Source organism: Triticum dicoccoides, chromosome 5B, assembly GCF_002162155.2.
Source record: "Triticum dicoccoides isolate Atlit2015 ecotype Zavitan chromosome 5B, WEW_v2.0, whole genome shotgun sequence".
Lineage (NCBI taxonomy): Eukaryota > Viridiplantae > Streptophyta > Magnoliopsida > Poales > Poaceae > Triticum > Triticum dicoccoides.
Window position 1 is genome coordinate 156,188,864 of NC_041389.1, and position 12,178 is coordinate 156,201,041.

Consider the following 12,178-nt stretch of genomic DNA (forward strand, 5'->3'; position numbering starts at 1 on the left):
TTGGTTGATGTTTAGCCTGTTGTGCTTAACATGCTTCTCGATGTACCTACACAGGACAATTTTGGGAACGACTATTGTTTGCCATCGAGGTTAGTTTCATCCCATGGCTTATATCTGCTCACTGTTCAGGATATCAGTAGCTAGTACCATATAGGCCTGCGGCTGATAAGGGACTAATTGGTGAATCAAACTTTTAACTAAATATATCTGCAACCCATTTATCGTTAGGTTAACTGGGGCCATATGTAATATATCTGAGGCTACATAGCAACATGCACTGTACTTAATGTCTAAATATGCAATCCTAGGCTACATAGTAACAAGGAAGAGTGTTACATTAATGTTCTAATGATGTCTAGATATACATAGAAGAGCAGTAGCAACAACAACACAACCCTATTTGGATACTCAACTTAGCTAGAGGTTAGAGTTAGTTTCTAGCTCATTACTAACCCTGAACTAACTCCATCCAAAGAGTTGTTTGGATGGCAGGGTTAGATTGACAATAAATGCACTAGAAGAACTAGCTCCAATTAGCACCTCTTGGGTTGGATACTTTTTTTGGGGTGGGTTATAGATGCAACTAGCTCAAACTAGCCATCATGTTTAGATATACTTTAGGGCTATTTAAGGTCGAACTAGCTCAAACTAACTATAACCATGGATATAGCAGCAGTTAATCAGTCGATAATTTGTAAGAATGCACTAAACTCCTTTCGGCCCATAATATAAGATGTTAATTCATCTAATATGTGAGTATATTGGATGTTATAAGATACTCCCTCCGTTCCTAAATATTTGTCTTTTTAGAGATTTCAAATGGACTACCACATACGGATGTATATAGACATATTATAAAAGAGTGTTGTACTGCATCATTGTGAAATTGTTGTTTAGCTTCTAATATTAACTTGGTGCTTTTAGGTACATATGTCATTGGTAAAGATCCGCGCTTCGACCCTTTCTACGTATGGGGCAATGAGATATTGATGAACCAGCATCAAGTGAGGAAGCTGATAAAGATTGTTAGTAAAATGGGTCCAGCGATGACAATTAAACTATTTGTTTACAGTTTATCCAAGACAACAGCAAACTGCGGGATGGTAAGTAAGAACTCTGTAGCCTTCTTTTTACTGCCCATAATGAGTTGTGTTAGATGGCAATGTCTGAATCCTTTGCAGTGGTTGCCAAAGCAGTTTACTCAAGATAACCTCTCAAACTACATGATTGGTGGGCATGCAAAGGTTAAAGTATTTCTACCAGAACATGATTATTATCTAGATGTTTTCATGAAGACCGTGAAGGATGGGTGGTCGGTCATCACAAGGGGTTGGACTAGAGTCATGTGTGCCTTCTGCATGGAGGAGGGCACAATATGGGCATTCCGCTTCACCTTGTTCAGCAACTAGAATATATTTCACCTCTTTATTTACCGTATTTAATAGTACAAGTATACAACTGTGGTTCATCATTCTTTATTTGGTTCTTATGTAATTCTTGAACATATATACCTATGATTCGAATAACGCATTGGTTGTTTGAACCTGATGGATATGAATAAAGTTGTAGCATACATTCAAATTCAAATTCAAATTCGGTACAATTTGAAATAGCAGCAATTAAATTACGGTGAAATTACACTCTCCAGGTTGTTATGGCACACACGGTTGGTAAAACACAAACATTTGCGATATACACCATAATCCGAGATGGTTCACAGAGAGTAAACGTGTGCAAGCATGCACACAATTGCCGTTTGCAAAGCGTCTGCGATGTCAGACAATATCACAAACGGTGCGGGCAAACTAAACATTTGTGTTAGTTGCCTTATCGTACATGATTTGCAACCATGAACTGTTTCTGATGAAGTATGCATCGTAAACGTTGCACCACAGAATTGTGTGTGCGATAGTTGTCGTATACGACGATGTTACGATGGTTCAACGTTTCATATCCCGTCTGACACTCGTACGACGATTAGCTAATCTTCTTAACAGTGAACCGTTTGTGATGGGTCGTGCATCATACACGTTCTATAATAGTGAACCGTTTGTGATGGGCCACGCATCATAAACGTAGCACCACAGAATACCGACTGCGATGGCAATGCGAGCAGAAACGAGTAGGAGTACTATAGGGGCCCTATCCCCGATGGTTTCTGGGTCGTGTGGGAAGAACCCCACATCGCCCATACTCACTTGGCGATGGTTCAAAATGACGTCGCGGAAAGGGGTTAAAAACCATTTGTATAGCACCAACGCGCACCAGTACATTATCATTCCTCAATATATTATACAATAGTTCTTTAGCTTCTACAACCAGCACAACTATCTAGGTAGTCCCTAGAAGCATCAGTTGGTCCATTATAAAAGATATCAAGTATTTCATTTTCCTTGAAAGGATGATCAGGCAAAGCATTAAGTAATTAGAGAAGCCTCCTCCAAGCTTGAGGGAGATTCTCTTCTTCAATTTGCACAAAGTTAAATGTTTCTTGTAAAGCAGCTTGTTTCTTATGAGCAGGAAAATATTTTTCAGAGAAGTAATATATCATATCCTGTGTACCCTTATATATATATATATATATATATATATATATATATATATATATATATATATATATATATATATATATATGAGATAGCCACACCCATATTGGGTGTCGTGCAGTTTCCCAAATCCTAAGTTTTACATGGTATCAGTTTAGGTTACGATAGATGTCTTCCGCACCTGCCGCCGCTGCCACTGCATCGACCACTGCAGCCCCAACTACGTCGCCGTTCCTGTCTTCCCGCCCACTGGCTTCTGTTCACCCCGGCCTCTCGTCGATGGCGGGCACCCCCACGGATCAGCCGCCGCCGTCGCCGTGGATCTCATCTGGTGGTGGTTCTGCTCCTACCTCGTATGAAGTCATTGCGCCGCCGTGGTCCTATGGAGCCTACCCAACCGCTCCCTGGCTGGCTCCTCCTTTGACTCCCGGCGCGCCTGTGGCGTATACCTCAGCGCCATATAGCGCTCCCACTCCTGTGCACTACTGCGCCTCTCCAGCAGTGCACTTAGGCGCGGCTACGACGCCCTATGGCGCGGCTACAACGCCGTACGGCGGCGCTGTGTCCGCGACACCAAACGATGTGCATCAGCCGTCGTGTCAGCCATCGTATAATGCTTCTACAGCGCCCTATGGTGTATCCTCTGGTGTTGCACCGCCGCTGCCGGATCCTGTTGCCACTACAGCCCCGTTCTACTTCGCACACCTCATCCCGCTGAAACTCACGACAGATAGTTACCTGTCGTGGTGTGCACAGCTGCTGCCGCTGCTTTGCAATCGCTATTTGGAGGGGTATGTTGATGGCACACTGCCGTGCCCTCCACCACATCATCCGACGCATCATACTTGGGTGGCCGAGGATCAAGCCATCCTCTCTGCTATTCAGTGCTCTCTCACGGAGGGGGTTTCGTCATTGGTTATCTTTGCCGCTATGTCCCGGGACGCGTGGACGGCCCTTCATATTAGTTTCGCTTTGCAGTCCCAGGCGTGTGGTATTCGCACTGTGCTTGGAGTGGTGAAGCTTAATGACCTCACCGTCACCGACTACTTCAACAAGGTGGCAAGGCTCTTGGTCCGGAGGAGTTCACCTCTTATGTGCTCAACGGACTGAGTGACGACTATGATCATTTGGTGGAGAATATCAATGGTCGTGACACTCCCATCCAGCCGCGTGAGTTGTATGCGCGTCTCCTCGCTACGGAGCGGCGCATCCAGGCTCGCTGCTCTACGTCGAGTTTCACCTCTGCCAACGCTGCAACGTGTGGGAAGGGCAAGCCTTGCAAGCCACCAACTGGTGGCAAACCTCCGCCGACCGCGCCTAACTCGCGAAACACCACTACCTCGACAGGAGCTCGAGTCTGTGCCTGTTGTCCTTCATGTGGCGCTCAGGTCCCCTGCCAGTTATGTGGTCTTGATGGTCACCTTGCCTCCCGATGTCATCGTCACTTCAAGCAGGATTTCCTGGGGATCGGGAACAATGGCAAGGGTAATGAGAAGCAGGCTGCACTGGTGAGTCATGAGCAGGGGCATACTCCTTCCTATCCAGTTGATGCATCTTGGTACATGGATACGGGAGCTACCAATCACCTGACGAGTGAGATGGGCAAGCTCTCTACACAGGAGCCGTACCGTGGACATGATCGGGTTCGCACCGCTAATGGGGAAGGTATGCACATCTCACATATTGGTCAGGCATCACTTCTTACACGTCGATCCACACAATTACATCTTCTTAATGTCCTTCGTGTTCCCACTGTTTCACGTAGCTTGCTTTCACTTCCTAAACTTACTCGTGATAATAATGTTCTTGCTGAATTTCATCCTTTTCATTTTTTTTGTTAAGGACCGGGACACGAGGGACGTACTCCTTAGAGGTCGACTACGTAATAATGGTCTCTATGCACTTGATGTGCCACCAGCTCCTAGTGCTTTCAGCGGTGCTCGTGTGTCTCCATCACATTGGCATGCGCGCCTTGATCATCCTGCCACTCCTATCGTTCACCATGTATTTCATCGTCATGAACTTCCAGTAGTGTCAAGTAAACATGTTGATGCATTTTGTGATGCCTGTCAGCAAGGCAAGAGTCATCAGCTTCCTTTTTCCGAGTCAAGTCGTGTAGTCAATAAACCGCTTGAACTTGTGTTCTCAGATGTATGGGGCCATGCCCAAACCTCTGTTAGTGGTCATAATTACTATGCCAGTTTCATTGATGCTTACAGTCGGTTCACTTGGCTTTATCTTCTTAAATGTAAGTCTGATGTGTTTAATGTTTTCTTGCAATTTCAAGCGCATGTTGAGCGTCTGCTCGGTCATAAAATCATTCATGTGCAATCCGATTGGGGGGGTGAATATCACAACCTCAATGCATTCTTTAATAAGCTTGGAATTACACATCGTGTGTCATGTCCTCATACACATCAGCAAAACGGTGTAGCTGAGCGTAAGCATCGTCATATAGTTGAGACTGGTCTTGCTTTGCTTGCACATGCCTCCATTCCTTTTCGGTTTTGGAGTGATGTGTTTTCCACCGCATGCTTTCTCATTAACAGACTCCCTACACGACTCCATCAGATGAAAACAACACTTGAGCTCTTGTTGAATGAAGTTCCTGATTATACATTTCTCAAGGTCTTTGGGTGTGCGTGTTGGCCACATCTTCGTCCATATAACCAACGCAAGTTGGAGTTTCGGTCTAAACAGTGTGTGTTTCTTGGTGATAGTTCTCTTCATAAAGGGTATAAGTGTCTTCATGTTCCCTCTAACCGCGTCTGCATCTCACGTGATGTGGTGTTTGATGAGAATGTTTTTCCTTTTTCCACACTTCCGGTCACCTCCACCACTCTCACTGCACCTGAGAAATCTGCTTTACCTTTGCCTGGTTAATTTGTTGATGTTTCATATACCCCCTTGTTGCTACCTAACCATGGTGCAGGTACTGGGCGTGGAGCACGCCTCGAGCTTCTGGATGAGCAGCTGCCCGCGTCCTCTCGGATGTCCGCCGAGCCCGCTCGCGACGTCACTCCGTCACCTGGCCTGCCGATGGGGCTGGCCACACCGGGCACTACAGGGCTTCCCGACGCGCCCGCCGAGCCGGCATCCTCACCCGCGCCGGCGTCCTCGCCCACGCCAGTGTCCTCGCTCGTGTCGACCGAGCGGGCGTCCTCTCCTGAGCCGACTCCCTCGCCTGGCTTGTTGCCTGGTGTGACTGGTTCTGTATCTGGGGAGCAATCTGCGTCGCCATCGTCATCTTCGTCGACCCCGTCTCCGCCGCCACCTCCGCCGCCTACCACTGTTCTACGTGCTCGTACGCGCAGTCAGAGTGGTATTTTTCGGCCGAAGGAGCATACTGATGGCACGGTTGCATGGATTGCGGCGTGTATGGCACAAACAGATGCTGACCCCACTACTGAGCCTCGGCATTTTTAGGCGGCTCTTCGGATTCCTCATTGGCGTAGTGCCATGGAGCAGGAGTTTCAGGCACTACAGAGGAATAATACTTGGCGCTTGGTTCCTCCTGTGTCTGGTGTCAACATCATTGACTCCAACTGGGTGTTTAAGGTAAAGAAGCATGCTGATGGATCTATTGAGTGATACAAGGCACGACTGGTGGCTAAAGGTTTTAAACAACGGTATGGTCTTGATTATGAGGATACCTTCAGTCCAATTGTCAAACCTACTACCATTCGTCTGGTTCTGTCCTTGGCTGTTGCCAAAGGTGGTCTCTGTGTCAGCTTGATGTCCAAAATGCTTTCCTCCATGGGGTCTTGGAGGAAGAGGTCTACATGCGGCAACCTCCCGGTTTTGTTGATCCTGCTCATCCGCATCATTTGTGTCGTCTTGATAAGGCGCTTTATGGACTTAAGCAGGCTCCCCGTGCATGGTATGCCCGACTTGGCTCGGTTCTTCGATGTCTTGGGTTTGCTTCGTCCACTGTTGACACATCTCTGTTCATGTTCCATCGTCCTGAGGTACCTACTGGTTTATGTTGATGACATTATTCTTATCAGCTCCTCAGTGACTGCTGCTGATCATCTGCTGTCTGCTCTGAGTGGTCATTTTGCTATCAAGGATTTGGGTGCTCTCCATTACTTCCTTGGTCTGGAGGTTTCACGGTCTTCTGCTGGCCTGACTCTCACTCAGCATAAGTATTCCTTGGACTTGCTGCGGGGTGCAGGTATGTTGCAGTGCAAGCATGCTACCACCCCTATGTCTGCGACTGGTCGGTTATCAGCCTTGGATGGTGCCTTGCTTCCTTCAGATGATGCTACAGAGTATCGCAGTATTGTTGGTGGGTTGCAGTATTTGACTATCACACGACCGGACATCTCTTATGCGGTAAACCATGTGTGCCAGTATCTTCATGCTCCCCGGACTTCACACTGGTCAGGTGTGAAGCGCATACTGCGTTATCTCTCTCATACTGTCTCCTATGGCTTACATCTTCGGTCTACCTCCTCGAGTGCACTCTCAGCGTTCTCTGATGCTGTTTGGGCTGGGAGTCTGGATGACCGGCGATCAACGGGGGGCTATGTTGTCTTCTTTGGTCACAACTTGATCGCCTGGAGTGCGCGCAAGCAGGCCACAGTCTCTCGGAGTAGCACTGAAGCAGAGTATAAGGCGGTTGCCAATGCCACGACTGAGCTCATTTGGGTACAGTCTCTCTTGAGAGAGTTGGGAGTCTTTCAAGAGCAGCCACCGGTTCTTTGGTGTGATAATATTGGTGTGACGTATCTTTCATCTAATCTAGTTTTCCATGCTCGTACCAAGCACATCAAAGTTGACTATCACTTTGTGAGAGAACGTGTTGCACAGAAGCTTCTTCATATTATGTTCATCTCCTTTAAAGATCAACTTGCTGACATCTTCACGAAGCCACTTCCACAACCTCAGTTTGAAGGTTGTAGACGCAATCTTAACTTATTTTGTACTTCAGCTCACAGTTAAGATTGAGGAAGGGTGTTAGATATTGTCTATACGTAGCTTCTATGTACACCCCGTATATTGTATTTGTACACAATGTGTACCCTTATATATATACGAGATAGCCACACCCATATTGGGTGTCGTGCAGTTTCCCAAATCCTAAGTTTTACAGTAGCAGACACTAAAAAAAGTAGAGAGGCAAGGATGGGTCAGTGCCCCTCTATCCGGAAGCCTGAGGCAGAGTATGTTTGCCTGCTGGCGGCAGCCGGCGGCAAAAACAGGTCCTGAAAAGACCAGTTTAAATGTTCACCTAAATCGACTTTATTTCAACAATTGTCTGCTCGTAGCTGCTGACTAATCACAGTGACTGCTGGTGTTCAAGTGCGTATGATAAGGTGGGTGTAATTACCGGCAGTTCCGAAGCTATTCTGACACTTATGTGTCTCCAACATGCAGGAATGAACAATTCGGCAAGTCTACAAAAGCCATGAAAAAATACTATAAATGATCAAGCAAGGACGATCTAGTTTTGAAGGCGACATTCGAATCAATTAGAGAATTGGATAAAACTGCAAATCTAATGAAAAAAGAACATGCCAGATTTCTCCCATGATATTATAGGCACCATTGTGAATCAAGATGTCGGTAAAAAATGAGTTCAGATGTTGAGTTTCGACCCGCATACTGTAGGCATCAATTCTGAATCTGAATGCTGGTAAAACACGGTGAATCCAGGAAGGCTTTTGAATTACCAAGTTTTGGTTTATAGAGGACTTTAAGTTACTTGTGTGTCCGAGTCTGCTACCAGTAACACTATGTTTTGCAATAAGCTTTTTAGGCAAACACATACAACTCTATTACTTAGAGATAAGCATGTTTACAAGTACAGTAGGTCATAAGGGAGACCCAGCGAAACATGACATATACTACACCTAAAGACAAAACATGCTTTGCAAGGTTCTGAGCCTCGAAATTAAAATTCCTATGTCTGTGAACAAAAAGATAGCTATCAATAGAAGTATTCCGCTCCTTGATCTCCTTGATGATTGCACCATAGGTTCCACAAGATCCATGTTCAATATATTTCACCACCATTACACAATTAGAAGCAACAACAATGTTTTTAAGGTTTAGATCCTTAGCAAGAGCTAGTCCTCCTCGGCACGCCAGAGCTTCTAGACATGGTGGTCTGTGGTGTTATTGACAACAATAGTCGATGCACCAACATATGCTCTATTCGCATCCCTGCAAAGAGCCATGGTCGCACCTTTAGTACCACAAGCAAAACCATCCACATTAGTTTTTACATGTCCCGCTTGGGGCGGTAGCCACCGCATACGGGTCTAAAGGGTAGGTCTAGATGCATGAATAGACATATGTTCCGACGCTTGTACCTCTGCTAAATATGACTCAATAAACTAATACATAGATAATGGGCTTTGGAAGATGTTCTCGTCGATAGCTTTTGGGCAACCAAAACGCCCAAAGAGAAACGATCATCTTGTAGAATTGAAATTGTGATACCATGTCATGCAACATGAATAACCACTCTTTTTTTTGCATTCGGCTCCGTGCATGACACCATGCGTATTGTGAGACTCTCGTCAGACAAAGCCCAGGTACAACAAGCCATCGAGTAGTAAATGAGAGAGTGACACCAGTAAATGAGAGAGTACACCACAAATCTTCCCTCCCACGGAGAGCACACGTGCTTATCGTCGCCATACTCCAGTGTTGTAACAAATCAGCTTTATAAAAAGACTGTTGTGCCAAACGCCAGATAAGTCCCTTCTGTTTTGAGGGAATCGACAGCTTCCAAAGTTTGGTCAAAGATCTTCCTTCGCATCTAAATAAAAAAAAAAATCTTCCTTCCTTAAGACAGTTCGACGGTCCTGCGACACCGTCCAACCAATTTTCCCTTCTAATCTTTGTCTACGAACATCCGATATGCACGCCCGATGGAGAAAAAACCTTTGCGGTCCAAATGCCAAGACCAGAAGTCCGTGATCTGACCCGATGGAGAAGTCCGTGATCTGACCCGTGCATCGACTATTGATCCCAAAAAAAAAATACTAAGGATAGCATCCGCGTCCGTCCGCAGAAACACGTGGCGAACAAGTTTGGAGTTCCAAGTAGCTTCCGTGTGGTTTATCGTCTCATGCAACATCTGTGGCGGGTTCTGGATCAAAGGCATAAGTGGTATGAGCAGTGGTTCCCTAGGTATCCAACTGGAGTCTCAAAAATCTGTCAATCGTCCATCACCAATGCAACAAATGAGGCCTTGTCGAAGAACATCTATGCCATCCTCAATTGCCCGCTACACCTTTGATGGGGGTTTGAGTCAAGTTCCGCATCTAGATCAGCCATCAACGTTTAGATAACTTAGAATAGACATCAACGTTTACCACATGTTTTGGGTATCACATTTCATTAACCAAACATGAGTTAATAAGTACTAAGATGGTACTCCCTCCGTAAACTAATATAAAAGTGTTTAGATCACTATTTTAGTAATCTAAACACTCTTATATTAGTTTACAGAGGGAGTATGTTCTTTCTTATGTTCCACTACTACCTAAACGCTCTTTTTTAGGATGGAGTACACGTAAATTTTTTGCACATGTCAGCCATGGGTTCAGTCCTCCTAGGCTTACACCATTACACAAATGCTCGTTCATTCTCTGGTATTTGAACAGCCTTCATGTGCTTCAATAATTTTTTGAGCGTCTTCCATAAGCGTTTTGAAGGCCACATATATGCAACAACTGATAGAAATAAAGTAAGCATATTCGCTGGGTTGCTGGTCTTCTACAGAAATTGAGCCAATACGTTCTAATAAAAAACAAGTACTTAAAACTACCAATGACAATGAGAGGAGACAAACACAGGCAACGGAATGATAAAAGGCTACCCCATGGGTAATTAACTCATGTTCAACAATTACATCATTCAGTATCCATCAAAATATAAAGCCACTCTCAGAGTACTGAGCAATCATTACTGGAATTGAAATTAAGCCTTCTATTAAGAGTTCCATTACTTCATCCCTGATTAGCTTCACTTCAGGGTAGCAGGACCAGGTGAATTAACGGTACTGCAACAAAAGAACATAATCCAATAATTACAACGCTAGTTTTGCACAAACGAAGGAAATGGTATGTCTAACTACAAATTCTAATATACTAAATGTTTTATTCTAGACTAGAAGGCTAGATGCTGAAGAAAGGATGCTGCATAAGAACATCAAGACAACTATATCAAAGCTTGGCTATTATGTTATCTGAACCATAAGCATTTCAGAAATCACCAGGCCACAATAGAACTTGTTCCTCAATGTAATAAAATGCCAGCAAAACACATCTGAATACAGAAACTACGAAGTAAATGAGCCAACCATAGAGAACTATACAGAGCACATTAATTTGTTAACCAGTCAGTTATCTCATTTGTATGTAGTCTAGGAATAGGTATTGATCATCAAACACTAGAGAAGGCATTAAGGATTCACACATCTATCTAGAGCTAATGCAATACCAAAAAAATTATAAGTCATAACAGACATTTTAAGCCGTTTACTTGCAGACTACATATAAATAGGAAGGGAATCATGACTTACAAAATAATAAGAACATTTCAGATTGTTTCTGGTGTAACAATAATGTTGTTGTTGTATACCTTGATGAAGCCAATGTCCTTGGCGTTGCTGCGGAAACACTGCCTGCAGCACATCAGCCCATACTTCCTGATCAGTCCATGGGAGTTTCCACAGACCCGGCTGCCAAAAATAACAAACTTGGGGTCAGTACAATCACTCATAAGCATACTGGTTCATCACAATATAACATCAGTGATCGAATGGTACGCCAGACAAGTCAGCAACCACACACTATTTCAGTTTGTTACCGCACAGCGTTTGAAGAAATGCTTGTTAAGTCAAAGAAATTAACTAGGCAATTCTAGCAATACTTTCCTAGTTCTGGTCGCATTACTTGTTTGTGAAGCTACTTGCACATCACAGCAAGCTCTTAATGGTTTGAACACATCTAACAGAGTTAATCAAAAAAGATTTTAATCGCCATATGAAGGACGCCAGAATCGGATGATACATGTAGCCAACTGCATCGCCGAGAATAGCACAGACAACCGCAACAAAATACACATCATATGAAGATGATAATGACTTCATCAAGGCATACAATCAATCAATGTGAGAATGTGACCGATTAATCAGTACCTGACCACACCTAACACACTTACATATGAGATGTCAGCAAACAAGGTTTTAATCGCCATATTAAGCCCGCCACGATCGAATGATATATGTCGCCAACTACATCATCTAAGACACAGATCCGGCCGAACGGTTGGTCTAGCTAGGAGATATCTAGCCGCGGAACGAACTAGGCATTTTAAGGAGATGGAGGGGATCGAGGCGGTGGCAGAAGTATTACCAGACGCGGGAGCCGGGCCCGTAGTTCTTGGGGTGGGAGTTCCAGACGTTGGAGTGCCCCATCGTTGCCGCCTTCTTGTTCGCCTTCCGCCTGCCGCCGCCGGTTGCTAGGATGCGCGTGGGAGGAAGAAAGGGTAGGTGGCGGCGGTGCGAGCGGGAGAGGCTTATATAGATAGGGAGACGCCGGTAAACCCTAAGCCAAGGGCACGGGTTGGATTGGGCCCAGGCCGACACTTAGCCCCGTATACGGGCTTAAAGG

At 45.0% G+C, this 12,178-nt stretch overlaps 1 protein-coding gene across 1 annotated transcript; it reads right to left on the bottom strand.

Moving 5' to 3' along the window:
• Window positions 1-10,345: 10,345 nt before the first annotated feature.
• LOC119307954 (40S ribosomal protein S29) lies at window positions 10,346-12,071 on the bottom strand. The gene is made up of 3 exons (XM_037584054.1): window positions 11,921-12,071; window positions 11,145-11,244; window positions 10,346-10,563 (listed from the first exon to the last, which is right to left on the bottom strand). The coding sequence occupies exons 1-3, from the start codon at window positions 11,980-11,982 to the stop codon at window positions 10,555-10,557; spliced, it is 171 nt and encodes a 56-aa protein (XP_037439951.1). The 5' UTR covers window positions 11,983-12,071; the 3' UTR covers window positions 10,346-10,554.
• Window positions 12,072-12,178: the final 107 nt, after the last annotated feature.

Excerpts from the sequence above, each read along its gene's own strand:
- LOC119307954 (XM_037584054.1), bottom strand. The coding sequence starts at position 11,982 with ATGGGGCACTCCAACGTCTGGAACTCCCACCCCAAGAACTACGGGCCC. Across the intron at positions 11,245-11,920 it reads GGGCCCGGCTCCCGCGTCTG|CCGGGTCTGTGGAAACTCCC; the intron begins GTAATACTTCTG and ends TATTTTTGGCAG.